The sequence below is a fragment of the Mus musculus genome, chromosome 12 (assembly GCF_000001635.26).
Source record: "Mus musculus strain C57BL/6J chromosome 12, GRCm38.p6 C57BL/6J".
Lineage (NCBI taxonomy): Eukaryota > Metazoa > Chordata > Mammalia > Rodentia > Muridae > Mus > Mus musculus.
In genome coordinates, this window is record NC_000078.6 from 58,211,128 (window position 1) to 58,229,688 (window position 18,561).

General features: G+C 42.1%; 1 protein-coding gene across 2 annotated transcripts; it reads left to right on the forward strand.

The window, feature by feature from the left end:
- Nucleotides 1-293: 293 nt before the first annotated feature.
- On the forward strand, nucleotides 294-4,910 carry Sstr1 (somatostatin receptor 1). 2 transcript variants are annotated; one of them, XM_006515634.4, is made up of 2 exons: nucleotides 294-719; nucleotides 1,119-4,910. In XM_006515634.4, exon 2 carries the CDS (start codon nucleotides 1,466-1,468, stop codon nucleotides 2,639-2,641), a length of 1,176 nt encoding a protein of 391 aa, XP_006515697.1. In that variant the 5' UTR covers nucleotides 294-719; nucleotides 1,119-1,465; the 3' UTR covers nucleotides 2,642-4,910. The 2 variants fall into 2 exon arrangements, with proteins under 2 accessions (XP_006515697.1, NP_033242.1); NM_009216.3 differs by having other exon boundaries at nucleotides 677-754; nucleotides 1,119-4,909.
- The last annotated feature ends 13,651 nt before the right edge of the window (nucleotides 4,911-18,561 follow it).

Here is an 18,561-nt window from a genome sequence, read left to right on the forward strand (position 1 = left end):
CGGCACTTGGGACACAGAGGGGTCATACCTCAAGGCCCTAGTTTTCCTTAGGGTTCCATGGAGGAAAGCTTGAATGCCTTGCCACTGATCCCAGGCTTCCATCAGTTGCTCAGCCAGCCACTCATAGATTAAGAGTTGGCACACCTGCCTGTTCAGGCCTTGGCGCTCTCCACTTCCATCCCCCCACCCCGCCAACTCTCCAGGGTACAAAGTACAGCCTGGACGCGCGGGCACAGCTGTTCCAAGCCGCGCAGCCTAATCTTTCCCTAGTGAACACCTACATGGATTTCCAATACGGCGCCAGGCAGGTTCCTGGGGCAGTGCCAGCCTCATCCTGAGCTCTCTGCCCCTCATCCTGATTTCTGCTGTTGATATTCCTAGGGGAGGTGGATGGGGCTCAGAGAACTACATGCTTTGTTAGAGAGTCGCAATGGTTCACTCAGTTCCCCTGAACACTCCCTGCTGCAGAGTGGAGGGCTACGGATGTTGTAACTCAGCATCCCTTAACACACCACTGTGGTCCTTCGTGCTCATACCGCTATTGGCTTAGGTCTAGTTTCCACCGCTTAGTGTTTGCGTGGGCACTTGTGCAGCGGCCAGCCCCAAAGGCAGTTGGACCTTGCAAAGAACGTCAGAGCGCCGCCAGACCTTACAAGCACTTTGCAAGGGCCATCTGGAGACATCATTGACTTGGGGATCTGAAGGCCTGAAATCTCCAGGTACAGGTTTAAAGAACTGGCAAGCAGGAAAGGAGGTAGGTGTTCAGGGTCCTGTCCTGGAGAGTGGCTTAGGGACAGGTGGAGTCGCCCCCATCACCAGAAGAGAGCAGCAGCAGAAAGAAATGAAGAACTCCAGACATAAATGTCTGGGGTTTGCTTCAGTCTTTACTTAGAGTAGGAGTCGGGTGGAAAGGGGCAGAATCTACATTCTTGACTGGCACCTACCCATTTGAAATGTAGAGAAACTCCTCAGGTCTGTCCTAGGAATGCCTGAAGATGCTGTGAGAGAAATCTGAAGCAATCTTTGAGTTGAGCTTAGAGGGGACTAGAAATGGGGGGGAGCGATGACGGTGGGGGAATAAACCACCTATGTGCCCCCCCCCGCCTGCTTTTTCGTAGCTGCTGACGCGATGGTGCCGCTTATTAATCATTCATCAGTCCAGAGCCTTTCCACTTAATGGATGTGCCGCGCTGGGCTCTAGCCTCTTGGCCTCTCCTCTCCACTCTCCAGTGTGCCCAGGACCCCCGGAGCTGCAAGAGAGACAGCGCTCAAGCAAGCTGCCGCTGGGTGATGCTCCCGGCGGCCTCAGTCGGAGCCGCGCTCGCCACAGCTGCTGCGCTCTGCCGGGTGGCGCCAGGCGGCGGTGAGCTGTGAGCTTGGAGCCTTGAGCCTAGGGAGGGCGCAGACAGCAAGGGCGCAAGGTGAGCGCCCCAGCCGGCAGCCGCACCGGCCCACTTCAGCTGGGATGTTCCCCAATGGCACCGCCTCCTCTCCCTCCTCTTCTCCAAGCCCCAGCCCAGGCAGCTGCGGGGAAGGAGCCTGCAGCAGGGGTCCGGGGTCCGGCGCTGCGGACGGCATGGAAGAGCCTGGACGAAACGCTTCCCAGAATGGGACCTTAAGCGAGGGACAGGGTAGCGCCATTCTCATCTCTTTCATCTACTCCGTGGTATGCTTGGTGGGACTGTGTGGGAACTCTATGGTCATCTATGTGATCCTGCGCTACGCCAAGATGAAGACCGCTACCAACATCTACATTCTAAACCTGGCTATTGCTGATGAGCTGCTCATGCTCAGCGTGCCCTTTCTGGTCACTTCCACGCTGTTGCGCCACTGGCCCTTCGGCGCGCTACTTTGCCGCCTGGTGCTCAGCGTGGATGCGGTCAACATGTTCACCAGCATCTACTGTCTGACTGTGCTTAGTGTGGACCGCTATGTGGCTGTGGTGCACCCGATCAAGGCAGCGCGCTACCGTCGGCCCACTGTGGCCAAAGTAGTGAACCTGGGCGTGTGGGTCCTGTCATTACTGGTTATCTTGCCCATCGTGGTCTTCTCACGCACCGCAGCCAACAGCGATGGCACGGTAGCCTGCAACATGCTCATGCCCGAGCCCGCCCAGCGCTGGTTGGTGGGCTTCGTCTTATACACATTTCTCATGGGCTTCCTGCTGCCTGTCGGGGCCATTTGCCTGTGTTATGTGCTCATCATTGCCAAGATGCGCATGGTGGCCCTCAAGGCTGGCTGGCAGCAGCGCAAGCGCTCAGAGCGCAAGATCACTCTAATGGTGATGATGGTGGTGATGGTTTTTGTCATCTGCTGGATGCCTTTCTACGTGGTACAGCTGGTCAACGTGTTCGCCGAGCAAGACGACGCCACCGTGAGCCAGTTGTCTGTCATCCTGGGCTATGCCAACAGCTGTGCCAACCCCATCCTCTACGGCTTCCTGTCGGACAACTTCAAGCGCTCTTTCCAGCGCATCCTGTGCCTCAGCTGGATGGATAACGCTGCGGAGGAACCAGTCGACTACTATGCCACTGCCCTGAAGAGTCGAGCCTACAGCGTGGAGGACTTCCAGCCCGAGAATCTGGAGTCTGGAGGCGTTTTCCGTAATGGCACCTGCGCTTCCAGGATCAGCACGCTTTGAGGCCGGGCACTGCCGGGAGGGGGGGAGTGGTCAGAAAGATGGAGCTGGGAAGCGGGTGGGAGGGAATGGTAACCCGACACCAGGTGCTGAAGTCATAGTGCATGACAGCGATGCAGCGCGCCTGGTTAGCTGGACCAAAGAAAGCTGTGTGACTAAGGTAAAAGGGAGAGATTTATGGATTAACTGTGACTGCTTTCGGGGCATCTGGTAGTCTGAGCAACTCTGTTCTCCAAACCCGATAATTTGCATCCTCCCTCCCAGTTCTACTAGTACAAACTGCAAACTTAATGTCGCCAACTCATTTCTGCTTCTTTAAGCTGAGCCAAGGTTACCATCATGTGTTTCCTTTGGGCTGAGTCCGTCCCCCCCCCCCCCCCCCCGCCCCTGCGCTGAACCCTGTTCCGCTGCGCAGGTCAGCGGGCCAGACTCTTTTCAGAGTGGCTACAAGACAGTCCCTAATCACCGCTCTCCTTTCGCAGAGCCTTACTGTCAAGGAAGCCCAGCTCGAGGATGTCTAGGCAACTTGTCTTTTCTACTCTCAGAGAAGGAAGGCACATTTTCCCTTGGGCCCTTCCTCTGCTCCACTCCATCCCGAGCAGAGCTAGGCGCTTAAGAAAAAGTTCTGTGCCCTGATCTCCAGTCTTGGTATAGTACCACACATATGCTTCTTTGGAGCAAAAAAAAAAAAAAAAAGGAGCTAAGAGGGAGCAGAAGGGCAAGTTTGTAAGATTCCTGGGTTGTGGGTGTAGATACCATAGAAACCACTCTCCCACAGAGCTCAGGACCTGAGCACTAAGCTCAAAAGTCCCAGCTAGGGGAGCTCCCCGCTGGTGAATAGCTTAGGCACCCAGGTGGGTGAACCTGAATTGCAAAGCACTTCCTCTTGGAGTCCTCCCTAGCATAACAAAAGATTGGGTTGCCTGCACCAGTACAAGTTCGGAGTCCAGCTCACGCTCCAGTGACAAATCGCCGAGCCTCTGCCAAAGCTGGGTGGGCTGCTTCAGCTTGTCTGATCCCTAAAGTTTTCTGCCTTTCAAACGGTGCCTAATAAGTTATTTCTTGTTCGACATATTTATTTATTTATTTGTGGTGTTGAAAAAAAAAAAGTGTACTTCCACTTTCTTTTTCTGTATTTGCCTAACAGGGCTGCTCTTGGGAATCCTGGGGGCGTGGCGGTGTGGGAGGGAGCTGGGAGCGAAGAAAAGTTCTCTCCTGGCCCCAAGAGCCCCTCAGAAGTTTCCCTCTCTTAGCCTTTTCTCAATCCTTCTTGGTTTTGCTTGTGCCCAGTGAAGTTTGGAGATTTTAAAATAATTTTTTTTAACTGTAGGTTTTTGTCTCGTTAAAATAAATGAATGGCAATGTGGGTTAACTTTTGTCGGTGCGGAGTGAAAGGCCTGAAAGCCTGGCATCCCAGGAAACATAGAACACGCCTCACCATCTGTGATGTGTGTGTGTATGTGTGCTGCTATGCACAAGTCACATGTACATCCTATATAGGTATATGTACACACATGTATAAGGATAGATTTGTTAATCTTGACATACTGTCACTAGTCCATGAAACAGTTTTAAGGACACCCACAAAGTGACAAGTGTGACCTGAGCTGTAGTATTCAAACTGAGAAATGTCAGAGACTCCAGTCACTGCTGAAGACATTGCTGCCTTTTTCTGTCCCCGGTGACAAAGGTGACGCTTACTTATACCCAGTAAGGGCAGTCACCTCTGTCGAGGAATGGAAGTGAAACAATTCTGCATTTCCTGACTACTGTGGATCCCTGAGCAGGGCGAGGACCCAGCTTTTCTCACCTTCACATTTGCTGTCCAATTGAGTATGCTGCTTTGTATATAGGGGTCACTGAAAGGATATCTTGCTTGGTTGTTTAAGGAAGCCAGTGCATATCAGTGGAACAATGAACCTGGGGTTCGCAAGTTCACACTGACCTGACATACAATGCTTGGATGCACTATTGAAAAATATGTTTTCTGTATATTTGCTTCAAGATTTCTAAAAACAGTAACTCAGAGTTGAACTGTCTCATATGTTTTGTTTAAATAAATGAACAAATATGCTTTTGATCATAAGTGAAAAAGTTTAGATCTTTTCCTAAGAATAGTATATATATACTTTTCTGTTAAGTAGATTTTTTAATTGTTAAGAAGAGTGAACTTTATAAACTGAAATCTCCATCATTATCATCTCAACAGGATAAAAATGTAGTGTTCTTAACCTGTAATCGTAACTGAATAAACAGATGTGTTACACTGTTGCAAGTTGTGTGGCTTCCATTTGAGTCTTACTGTTTCGAAGGAGTTATTTGAATGCATAGGTATGATTGACAGACACCCTTAGCTCTTAGGAACATTTCAAATTAACTTTGAAAATTTACAAGATTGCTTTATCCTTTGAATTGATTTCTTTTAAATGTGAATCTTATTGTGTGTGTCCTGTGTGTGTGTGTGTGTGTGTGTGTGCGTGTGTGTGTATGTGTCTGTGTGTACTAGACAAGGAGTGAAGGAGGGTAAAGAGGAGGCTGAGGAGGAGGAGAAGGGAGAGGAGGAGGAGGAACAAAAGAAGGAAGCAGTAGCAGCCCTTGAATGAGTCTGAACAGGAAGCAGTGGCCTGGGCTACACTCTGTTGTCACTGCACTAACCAGACAATGCTTCTGTTTTTCACAGATTAAATTACTGCCTGACCTCATTTATGACCTCAGATTTTGCTGTAGAGCTAAGTAACTGCTGCTTTACATTAGAGACATAACAACGGGAGGGAGAAGCATCCCTTAAAAGTGTTGAAAGAGTAGAGGAGAAAAGAAATAGAAGAGCCAGGCTTTGAGAAGAACACATTTTATGCCTTGCTCAGATTGGGCCATTTCCATGCTGGAGGCTGTAACAAGGCTTTTTGAGGATTTTTTTTTTAAAGCAGGGTCTGTGATTTATAGCAGCTTTATTTTCACAGCAAAATGAATGAAAGCAGTATTCCTCAAGCATCGGAGAGCAGCAATCCTACTGTGATAGTGGGTGAAGTCGTCCAATGCCCTGTAATGCCAGTTTCATATAGTTATTTATATGTGTCACCTCACAATGACTACGGATGGGGGCACTTTTACATTGTCATTATTTCTCAAAGTCATAACAAGGTAGCAAATGCAAAGCTTACAACTTAGATTTGTAATATTGTCTTCTTAATGCCGCCCTTCCCTTACACATAATTTGTTAATTTGGTTTTAACTACTCTAAACGTCATTCCAAAAACCGTTCAAACTAGTTTTCAAACTGGGAGAAAAGAAACAGTTGAGGTAATAATTTAAATAGCTATTTTTTAAAGTTGCTTTCTTTAAGTTTGTAAAGTTCCACAGCTAGAACCTCCTTTCTCTCTTATTTTTGCTAAAATGGAGCTAAACTCTGTAGGGATGCACTACATATCCTAGTGGTAAATATAACTGGGTGAGTCCTTGGGAAAGTAGCCCTCCAGGTCTTTTACCTTTGTTCATGTGAATACTTCCTGGCTGCAGGTTGGTGACATCTGCAGCTCTAGAGCCAGGAGCCTACATCTCATCTGGAGCAGGATTTCAGGTTCCTGGGGGATGCTGCCCCTGATGTTCTCATGGAGCTCACACCTGATAACCAGTCTGATGGATGCCACAGACTGTGCAGAGTCTGTCACCCTGCCATGGAAGCTCCTGGGTTAGTGACTAGAGGGGACCTAGGGTCCTTGATGTCCTCCAGGATCACCTTGGTCTGTTCTTGTCTCCCTCTGCCAAAGGCTGTCTCAGATCTTTTGTATTTATCTTCGTTTCTGTCAACCTTACTTACTAAACATTTCATATTCTCAATAACTGCTTTGTACTAGAGGAAAACCATAGAGGTTGAATTCTGTTCCTTAGCCCTGAGTCCCATACAGCAGGAAAGCCTTAAGTGGGAATTATCCCACTCCTTCATCAATCAGACTCACACCTGATTCCCAAGAAATTTTGATTTCCTAGCTATAGACCCATCTCCTGTCCTCAGGTGATGAGCTTGCCCTCAAAGACAGATACAGAAAAATCCTCAGGTCATGAGACCCCCGTCAGAGAGAGAGAGTCACTGTCATCATAATGAAGAGTGATTGATAGAGGAAGCTAAGACATGCCAGTTTAAAATCTGTGTCTGATTATCTAACTTCAAGTGACCTCTCAACTCCCAGGCTACCTTCTCACACACGAACCATGAAAAATGATGGCATTAAAAAGCTTCGGTGCTCAGTTCATTGTACCACTGTACCAAGTGTTAAACATGTAGTTTGCATATGAGAAAAAAATGGATTTCCTATCAGGCAGATGCATCATTTTAAATTACAAATCTATTTCCAACCTATTATTATTCAGCAAATAATATAGATACTGATGCAACTCATTGGTGGTATCTTATTTTCATGAACTAGCTCAGCCTCTTCTTTGTTCTAAGGTAGTACATCAGAGAGGTGGGGGAACTCCAATGGTGCTATAGACAGATGCTCAGCATTTGATATTCCTGTGGTGAGTGCTCACAGCATGGGGGCATTGCTAAGCTGACATTGCTCTCTTGAAACACTGGGCATTGGAGCTAATGACACCCTCTTCCTCAGGCACAGATGAAAACTTCGCTTCTCCCGAAACAGCTTTCAGGTTGTTGGTTTTAAAATTATGCCAAAAGGTTCAACACTGTGTCATGGTTTCCCTAGGGGAAAACAGGTGCTGAGATAAAGTTCTGAGTGATAGTTTACGATTTTCTGATCTACCTGGAGAATCCACACAGAAGTGGCGCACCTGAGAAAGGACTGTTATGGGCAGTCATATATACTCAGGCTTCTGATTATAGCTATATAAAAAATAAAGATATCGCTACAATGATGACAAGGTGGATGAGCTCTGTGAACTGAAGGAGATAGCTCAAACTAACATAGCAAAATGCCTACCTGTCAAACAGCTAGGGAAAGGAAAGCGTTATCTAAAGAGGAGATATAGTTTTAGGTCAAAATTCTCTGTTAAGTGTTCACTTGGATAACAAGGTGAATTATTGTCAAATGATCTATGAAGCTCAGTCTTAGTCCACAGCTAGACATTTTATATCCATGTACTGGCGAAATCTCAGGATAGTACCAATTTTTGCAGAGTAATGATAAACTAATAACTTGCAAAAGAAATCTCTTTAACCCAGATCAATCCAAATCAATTCTGGGTAGACTCAGCATAAAAATAAATGACAAGTAGGAGGTGCTAGCCACCTACCAGATTACCTGTTTAGAATGTGCTTTCATGACTGAAATTCTTTCAAAGGAAGGCCCAGGTCCTCCCAACATTAGGATGTAAGAAATAAAGACAATGTATTAGACTAGAGGCCACAGGTTTTGCAGAAAAGGAATCTGCAGACTAATACATAAGAATTGGTCTGACTGTTGCAAAAATAATTTATATTTCCAAAAACAATTTCTAATTCATTTAATTGGGGCGGGGGAATGGAGGACATGTAGATACACTAGCTATCACTTGTGGCTTGCAGGGCGGGGGAATGGAGGACATGTAGATACACTAGCTATCACTTGTGGCTCGCAGGGCTTCAGGGAAAGGATGAATAATCCTTTGAACTACACTCTTTATGTTTCTATCATGCTTGAACAATCCACCAGCTAGCTAATATTAATAACAATGTCTATCCAGCATCAATAATTAAATCAAGCATTCTCCTTTATATCCACGGTTACTATCAAACCGACATGTATGTGTTTTCGACAGATTCTCAAATTGTCTTGCATATAAACCATTATACCTGAAGCTTAAATCATGTGCTCATGCATATACAGGTATGCATGTGTATGTGCACCCGCACACACATGCACATAGGCTAACTAAAAGAGTAGCATGATAAGGAATTATTGGTGAAATCGTACATCAAAATTTGTCTTCTCACTTTCCCCTTCAGAGCTCCATATTTACAGCCTCTACCCTAGCTCAGGGCTCCGCTCTAACCTTTCCAAGTTCTCCAAAGAAACTCTTGTCATTTCCCCCAGCTTTACAGTTTACACAACTATGAGTTTACGTGCTAGCCTTTCGGAAACAAGACTTTTCAATATGCACATTATATCAAAAGGTTAGGCAGCAGTCGCTCAGAAACCATTTTTTCTAACACAACTATGTGTTCACAAGTGATTTGTAATCCCCACAAACAAGGATCACTTGAGAACTTCTATAACACTCGATACTCTCTATGCTCTATTATAGAAATGCTGGTTCATTAGAACCAGGAAAAATCTGATTGTTTACTAAAATCACACTTCAGTGTGAGGGCAAGCGACTGAGAGTCTAAGAGCATGGAGTTTAGCATCAGCATGGGAGGCTCTGCTTTGTTGCGTAATACTGACAAGCTAATCTGCATGATGCTTATTACCCTCATCTATAAGGGCAAACTAATGACATCCTCTTCTACAGGGCTGTTGTGATGAGACAATGCATGCCAAATGCCAAACCTGTCAAAGACTTTCAGTTGTTAATGAGTGAAAACTCAATTAGCACGCAAGAGTAAACATTCTTGAGAAGATCTGGCCTCAGGGTGACTTGATTCCCAATTCCCTCAAATTTTTTTTCAGTGTCCGCTTTAATCTTTGACTTCTGCTATATTGATTTGTTTTAAGACTCAACATCCTTTGTTCTCACAGAGTGTGGAGCATATTACCCTCCCACACTCAAATGTAAGTCTCTCTAGCTGTACCGACTGATTTCATTTTGTCAGCTCTGGCTCTATGAGCTTCTTAGCCTCTATTCATTCTGCCGAATGAATATGCTAAGAATATGAAGTTTTAACTGCCCAATTTCCTAGATTATTTCTCAAGGTTGTTTTCGTAGCAAGCAGTTATGTCTCCTTCAAGGACAAAGAGAAACCTTGACCACTCCTTGTCATAGAAGAGTGATGTCTCCAAACTCAGTGTGACTCAGATGTGACACAAATCCACAGGGACATAGGAGCCACCCAGTTTCATAAGGCATCATCTATGTGAGAGGTAGGACAAAGATTACCGCATTGGTTAGCTTTCCCACTATATTGTTGTATCATGAGCAGTGAATTCCTGTATCTCTGAGCTGGGAATCCTGGGTCATCCACCACTTGTGAAAGTGTAATTCTCTGGTTGGAAGGAAGGATAAATCAAATTACAGACTCTCACAGCATCTACTGAATAAACTGAATAACAGGACTTTCAGAATGCAGTTGGTTAGGCCTGGATTATTGAGTTCACCGTGGGTCGAGCTTGTCAACTCTGTCAGAACTGGAACTGGAGCCAGGTCAGTCCCCAAAGGAAAAGTGAGACACACTTACCAAAAGTTCAACAAATGACATTCTATGTGATAATATTAAAATGATGAAGAAGGCTGTTGTTGTTAATAATTATTTGTATTATATAAAAGGAAGTACAGAGTTGTGGTGATTCAGATTTAAAGTGGGTCTCCACAAGCCAGTCATATCACCAATTTAAGGCACTTGAAACTTACACGATACGAACTTTATTTATTTCAGAGGCTTATCTGACAATTGAGCAAAATATATTTTGTATAGTAAAGAATTCAAGGATGTTAATTATTTCAGCAATTTAAAAATCTGTCACATATGGGCTGGTGGGGTGACTGAGAGGCTAAGACTCTTGCTGTGGAATCCTGATGAACTGAGTTTTATTCCAGAAACGTATATAAAGGTTGAAGGAGAGAATCAACTCCATGAAGTTGTTTAACCCCCTGCATACACATCCGTGGCTTGGCATAATGCCAACATATACATGTCATACACACACATACACACACACACACACACACACACACACACACACACACACACACACACACCCTCAACAATAATAAATGCATTTTAAAAGTGTGTTACACTATTAAAAGGTTCAAAGGATTTTGATCCAGAGGTTGAAAATTCCATTTAAACTTAAGATAATCAATCGCTCTACAGATGAGCATCTAGGTGTTAAAAATAGAATAGTTAAACATCAATCCAGATTAGAATCAATTCATTGCATTCTAATAAGAGTTATACCATAATTTAAATACATTTAAAATGAGGCGATAAAGGCATTTTAATGTTACAGGGTGGTAAAAACTGTAAAGCTTATTAAAGATGATATTGAGATCAGAATCACATTCAAGAAAAGCAGGAATATGCAAGGGATTGGTCAGATGTGAAGTCACACTTTATCATAAGCAGTTAAAGGAAAATTTTGCTTTAAGTATATCCTAAATAAAAGTAATAATGTAGACCACTACACTAGGGATAGGTATTAATTATTAACAAACTATATAGAAATAGTGTTAGTGATGTTTTACTAATGCTTCTTCAGTAATATATGTAATATATTTGTAGTTTTTTATAGCACTGTGAAGATGACTAATTTTCAGGAATTAGACTGACAGTTTAACTTCCCTTCAGATTTCATAGTGGTTACACAAAACTGTCTAAAACCAGGTTGAAATACAGCAGCAGGGAAGGAAGGGAAGGTCAGAGAGTTAACGTGATTAGTATCAACCTGTAAGTGACACAGTTTGCTAGATGTTTTTCAAACCGTACAACTCAGCTTCCCCCAAGATTCAAACTACCAAATCCTAATTTGTCTAAGAAAGGAGAGTGAGGATAGAGGGAGGGAGGGAGGGAGGGAGGGGGGGAGGGAGGGAGGGAGAGAGAGAGAGAGAGAGAGAGAGAGAGAGAGAGAGAGAGAGAGAGAGAGAGAGAGAGAGAGAATGGATCACTAGAAGGAACACCTGCTTGACTCCAAGAACCGCAAATCTCCGCTCTCATCTACTGTGCCTTTAAAAGGTACTTGCTACATAGTATAAACTACAGACAAACAGGAAGACTCTCCTTTACCACCATTTGAAGAGTTACAAAACCAAAATAAACTACCTTTCTTTGGTCTGTATCTAGAGGAGAGTAATTGGTAAATAATTGCAAAAACTGTAACATTTCCCATTGAAATGACTAAGATTGTTTATGAGAATGCCAGTTTCACCATTAAGAACAATGTATCCTTTTCTAAAGAGCTACATAGGATCCATGCAAAGTGATAGCATCTCCCAGTAAGAGTGATTCCATAGGGCTCTGACAGATAGGTTCAGGAATCAGAAAGTATGCTTTAGCATCTTGCCTTGGAAATCACCAGATATATTACTGAAAGCGGGTTATTTTTCCATTTCCATTTTATAATTTCTGATGGAAAGACTCGAGAACAAAAGTAAATTTTAATCTCACAATATTATCAAAGGAACACAAGTCCTTTCAATATTTCTATGTGCTCTGATAGTACTTTCCATTTCCATCCGTAAGAGAGGGGGGAGGAGAAGGTGATAGATCATAAACACTGAAGTCCAGAAAAAAAATAGTTCACTTTTTACATAAAGTTATGAGCATGTTCTATTTATCAGTAATTAAATGATTAATAACATTAAAGTTGATTTTAAACTGGTTAAACTATGGTGACCACTTGGAGAATAGAAAAATCTAGAGTTAAATACCTCAGTCCAGAGGAGCCCAGTAAATTCAATCTTCCAAGTTAGAGCAATTTTAGGATATGAGTAACCAATAGGACCTTTTCCTTTCTGCACATGAACTAGTAAGTTGTCAGTCTGAACAATAGAGTGGAGTAATTGAAAAACATTAAACTCAATCCTTTTATCTGGCACTCTTTCCAATTAAGAGGTCATACCATTTATCAGACGCCAATTAAATAGCACCCACTGAATTATTCAAGCAAACAAAGTCTGCTGAGGGAAAGAGAAGAATCTCAGGGAAAAAAATCTCAAAGTTTGAAAACTAATATTGCAAATTATAAGAAACTACATCATCTTGTAAATTCTTCTTGCAAATTATCGTATTGAATATGCAAGCAGAAGGGGGGGATGAAAAATGAAGAGCAAATTTCAGACAGCTGTGGATACTTTAAAGCAGCGCAGTTTGCCAAGCTCTTCACTTAAATGAGTGTTGTCTCACCTACAGCTGCATCTTTCATCTCATTTGCAGTATGAGGATGTATGTATGAGAATAAAATTGATGACTGCATTGATTCCTCTGAAAGTTTTAATCCTTCTCCTATACTAAGACGTTCCTCAAAAATGAAAGTGTCTAAAATCATCTCAAACCAGCATCCTGCTCTGCTCCATTCCAAACGAAATTAAACCGTCTCGGCTCCAAATTGAACACATACCTAAACTTTCCTTTTCTTTTTCCTCAGAAAACCATAGAAGACATGAAGGCAAAGCAAGGGCTAAGGTTTTGCCAAGATGGGGAGCCACAAAGAGGATGAAGAGTCAACCAAGGACAGGACTCTAAGTTTTTGTCTAAAGCACAGATTCAGGATCCTGATTTCTCAATCACTTTTCAATCTGTTTGTAAATTTTCCAGGGGACGCTGCCTCTCTGTTAAAGCCTCTGAAGGCACAGTCTTCAAGTGCAGGGACTGTAAAGCTATATAACCTTATTTGTACCCCATAGCCTCAGGTTTTTGATCTTCAAACAAAGAAAATAACTGCCCTTACCTGATAGAGCTGTCCTGATCAAACACTTGAAAACTAATGGAGTAATGCTTTGCACATGGTAAATATTCTAACTCCTCATCTAGATATACATACACACAGAGTATTGGTTTAGTACAGACAAGGCCTTGTAGTCACTGATATTGGTCTTCAGACCTCTGAAGTGTCTCCAAGACAGAGTTTGGCTTATTCCAAAGACAATAAGCAGTTTGTGTTTTATGTCAATATTTTCAAAGTACAAGTTATCAAGTTATTTTTGACTTAAATTATCGATGTGATAGTCCTCAGCGAGTTGATATTTTTAAAGTTTTTATTGTGTATGTGTGCATATGCCCACGTGTGCGTAAGTTTCCAAAGATACCAGAAGTGAGCATCGGAGTTCATAGAACTGGAGTTACAAGTGGCTGTGAGGTGCTGGGCATGGGTGCTGGGAACTGAACCCAGGCCCTTCAGCACTCGTCCTTCGTCCACCTCCAGCCCACCCAGCACTGATGTTCTTAAGCACTGAACTGCTAGGCCAGCGAGTTGCCTTTTGAATGTGAGATCATCTGAATTCACGCCACGCTTACTTGAAGGGTCTTCTAAAAACATCGATTCTTGACACATACTTCAGAGACTTGAAAATGAAGCCCAAGCATCCTTATTTTTAAAAGTTTTCACATGATTCAGAACTGTATTTCCTTTCCTGGGGGTTTAGTGAGCCTCCACTATGGCTGACTTAGCCTTATAGAGGAAAGTTTCATATATATATGTAAAGGACTTTGGCTGCCTATTTCATAAAGTGTTAGTGAATGTATTTTAATTAGCTTTCCCTTGGCCCTTCAGATTATATCATACAATCATGACTAGCAATGTATCCAAAGGTTATCTCACATACAAATGGCAACTCACTGGGTTAGTGATTCCTTGCTTAAGTGCACAGGTCTTTTAGAGGAGCTGGGTTTGGCTCGCAGCACCTATGCCTGGCAGCTCGCAACCACTTGACCACTTGAAGCTCCATCTCCATGAGTTCTGATGCCCTCTTCTGGCGTCTTTGGATACTTCTTGTTTGTTTGTTTTTTTAGGACAGGAATATTGTTTTCAACTCCATTAGCTGTACAGTTTTCAATTTCAGTATTTCTGAGATACCTCCCCTTTCATCTTCTTCTTGCTTTGAAAGGGAGTCGGAGATATCTTGCACCATTCTTTCCAATGTGCTCCCTACTTTATCCCAAAGCATAGGCACAATCCTTTACTCACAGCAAAGTATCTAGCATGCGTATCCTTAATGTCTCCTCTGACTCATCTCCTAGTGATCTCCCGTGATTACTATCAGCCATTTCAAGTTAAATTTGCAAAAGTGATTTGATCCTTCTAAACCATAAGAGGCTCTTTTCTTGGCCGTATTATTTCATAACCATTTTGAGACCTGAGAAATGTTGTGATTGTCACCTGTGGGATTTGGGTGGTGGTGACAATAAGGACTGTTATGACCTCCATCATCCTTATGATGGCCTCTCAGCTGCACAGCTGCAGTCGGAGCAGCTTCAAAGGAGTGGTTCATTAGCATCCAGATGAAAAACCATAGGGTCTCTCCGGATATTTAACACTAAGATAAAGAGAATGAATTGGAGGACTAATGACTTGGAAACCCATCAAATGACAGATATGCCTATAAAGGGAGAATGTGGGTCCTATGTTTAATCTATCAGGACAATATTTAGCATAGGTATGAAAGCGTATAAGCGCAATAGCAAAGATTGGCTCCAATAACTATAATGTTTCATTTGTATCCCATAAGATCCATAAAACAAGAAAAATAAACATGTACCAAATAATGGGAAACACCAGTTTGCAAAGAATGCTTTAGGAGTAAAAAATAATCCTTTTTATTGAGTGTGCTAGAAAATGCTCTGAGCCCAATATCACTTCTGCCACCTTCTTTTTTTTTTCCTCCTCTTCATTATTTTACATGTAACTTTTACTGCTCTATGCTGTCATTTTTTTTATCTCAATTGGTTATTACTTCCAAGTTTTACACCACCCAGCACTACTTTCAACTTTAAGTTGAAAACTTAAAGTAGTATTCTTAAAATCGAGGCTCACTTTGTTCTGCATAGATGTGTCACCTACTTCTCCAATAGCACTTTGTTTCATAAACCTCCTAAATCTTAGGCAGCATGTTTGCAACTGTAGATTCTTTTTTTTTTTAATTTAAATATTTTTTATTACGTATTTTCCTCAATTACATTTCCAATGCTATTCCAAAAGTCCCCCATACCCTCCCCCCCCCACTCCCCTACCCACCCACTCCCACTTTTTGGCCCTGGCGTTCCCCTGCACTGGGGCATATAAAGTTTGCATGTCCAATGGGCCTCTCTTTCTGCAATTCTAGATTCTTAATAGTTTGCTTGAAAGAACAAAATATGTGTTCTTTCATCACAGCATAATGATGCACATTTGTGGATTAGCTTTCGACAAGAAACAATGGACCAGGAAGGTTTTCACATCAGCATTGTGAGGAGACACTTCTTCACCCTCTGTTCTGAGTAGTTCATCATGAGTTCCTAGTTTGGTTATAAATCCTACTGACTTATTTATTTATATAAATATTCTCATGAAAATGAGATGACATTAAGAAGTAATAATAATTTATTCCACATGTGGAGAGATATGTGGCACCCTTGAGCAGTGTTATAATTCATAAACACATCATTTGCGGTATCTAACTTTTAAATTTTCTTTTGTTGATTCCTTTTGCTTCACCTTTGTTAACACATATTCAGTGTACAGAGTACTAGTTTTGATAAGCACATTTTCCTTCCTACATCACGCCTTTGAGCATATCACCCCCCTTAACTCCCATCTTCTCTTTCTCCTGCCTCCCTCTCCTCAATGGTATTCTTTGTTCCCAGAAATAGTTTCTCTTCCAATTTTGTATATACATCTAGGTTTGCTGGCTGCTGATTTATGGACTTAGTTTTTGGTATCACTATTCAGAGTTAAAGGAAAGTTGGTTCAAGCATAATTTATAAAATACGCAGCAGTTCTGGTTGAGACCAGCAGTGTCACAAAAAGCAACCAAGGCCTGGCAGTTTCTGCTCAATCGTGCCACCACTGCTGATTCCTGTTTGTTATCCTGACACTACTGAACTGGACTGCTGGTATCCTGACAAACAGAGATTAGAATTGCTCCTAAGGAATTACTGCTAAACAAGTCCACATTCTCTTGTCTTATTTACCATCTTTCCTCCCCTACATTTGGATGGTGGGCTAGAAGCGGTGGCCAGGGGAGTTGATGCATTTGAGAACCCAGATTAAAAGTAGGTTTCTAAAAAAAAATCTAAGCCTACACAGACAAGTTCTTAGTTTTATTGAATTTACTTTCTAGTGGGGTGAGATAGATGATAATGAAATAATTTAAATGTATTATGGGCTACAATGAGGATAAATGGCATAATAGACTGCCCTGAGAAGATCAGAGGGAAAGGGATTGTCTGGTGAGAGATTAAGGTGAAATGGTGAATTCCAGAAACAACTACAAACTGAACAGAAATAACTACAAACCGAACAGAGGAAGACAGACAGAAATTCCCAGCAAGGAAAGAAGAGCGGTGTTTCTAAGAAAAGGAGTGCCCCATGATGGTGAAGGTCTGTAAGAACTGTGACCAGAAGGACAGCTATGTACACGGTTATTAAATCTGTTAGAATATAAGCTGAACGTCAGTGTTTCAGAAGATTAGAGTGGTAAAGGCCAGTTGGAGTCATCTGAAGAAACAATGAACTTGGAAATGAAATGGAGAAAGCAACAGGAATCACACTTCTGAGTTTGTTTGTTTGTTTGTTTGTTTGTTTCAAAAAAGAACTAGCAAAATGGCCAAAATTTGGGGAAATCAACAAGGGTAATATGTTTATATTAGTGGAAATAATTCAGTGCAGAAGGATGAAAAGGACATGTTGATGGAATATTTTGATATTGGTGTCTGACTATAACAGGTGCACACCTAGGGGATGGTCCAGTAGAAGCATAGATGCTTTGTTTTCTGTGAAGGAAGAATGGAGAAATGCACACATGGAGGGTGACTAGCATCTTGGGATGGAAGTTGGCACTGTGAAGACACATGAAAAATGTGACGTTTTGAAGAGTGGTAAATAACCTACTAAATAATAATTGTAAACTAAGAATAATGGGAAATACTGGATAATCAAGATTTGTGAGCATGAGTTTCATTATGGTTCATGCTTTTCTCCAAAGCTACTTCAGCAGCCCAGGTAGAATAGGAGATAGTGGAGTCGTCAAGAGTGTGTGTGTGTGTATGTGTGTGTGTGTGTGTGGTGGGAGGGAGCAATGGAGTAGAGTGTAATGAAAGAAATAATCAATACCAGGTAACTAAGGATAAAAAAAATGTGAAAGGCCATACATTATGAACATGAATAAAGACTGGTTGGTGACTTGGCACTTGATGAGATTGAAGCACAGATGGTCTGGAGACGAGAGAAAAATATAGTCAGTAAGGTTCAAGAATTATCTCAGAAAGGGTGAAGAATCACCTATGGAAAACTGTCAGATGAAGCATAGTTGTCAGTGACAGCAAAATTAAGGATATACCAGTTAGAGTGCTGCATTGTTGTGTGAAAAGGAGATGAGTACAAATGGCATGCATGTAGGTCGAGGACCTGAAGCAAGAGTATTGGAAGAGGGCTTTTGGTTTTTTAATAAGAATATTGACATTATCAGTGAAAGATAATGATGCACAAGTGCTATGCAGAGCTTAACATAATAAAATCTTTTATGATTTGCAAAAATGCAAAAATGAACCAATAAGTTAACGGGTGTCAGTTCCAAGAATGACCATGTGTGTTCTGGTATGAACTTGAAAGAAACCTGAGCATTTCATGGAGCATTTCTTCCTTTCTTATGCAAAAGAAGAGACTCTAACTTCACTATCATTAGTGAAAAATTGCCTGCATTAGTGACCAAATACTTTTCTTTACATCTAAATAATCAGTAGCACGTGGGCACCCCATAGTCTAGTTCAACTGTCATAACCAAAAATGAGATGTATGCTTATGAGTTTTAGTCTTTCTCATTTGTATTCAATTACATAAAGATATTTAACCACAATCACAAAGGTGCTCCGGACAAAAATTAACTGTTATACATAAAATATTTGAAATTGTTATATATTCAACTCCATTTTATACTTTAATATTTGCTTTGTATGGAACTTTGACATCTTAGAGTATTGCACCGAGGATAGAGACTTGTGATATAATGATCAGAGAAAGATAAGACAAGAAAAAAACCACACAGTATATTCTCACAGGTAATAAGAATGCATGCTCACACATTTCTTCCCCTTCTCAAGCTGCAAACATAACAATTGAATGCTAAAGGATGGATCTTTC

Coding starts and splice junctions, on each gene's coding strand:
- Sstr1 (XM_006515634.4), top strand. CDS start 1,466: ATGTTCCCCAATGGCACCGCCTCCTCTCCCTCCTCTTCTCCAAGCCCC.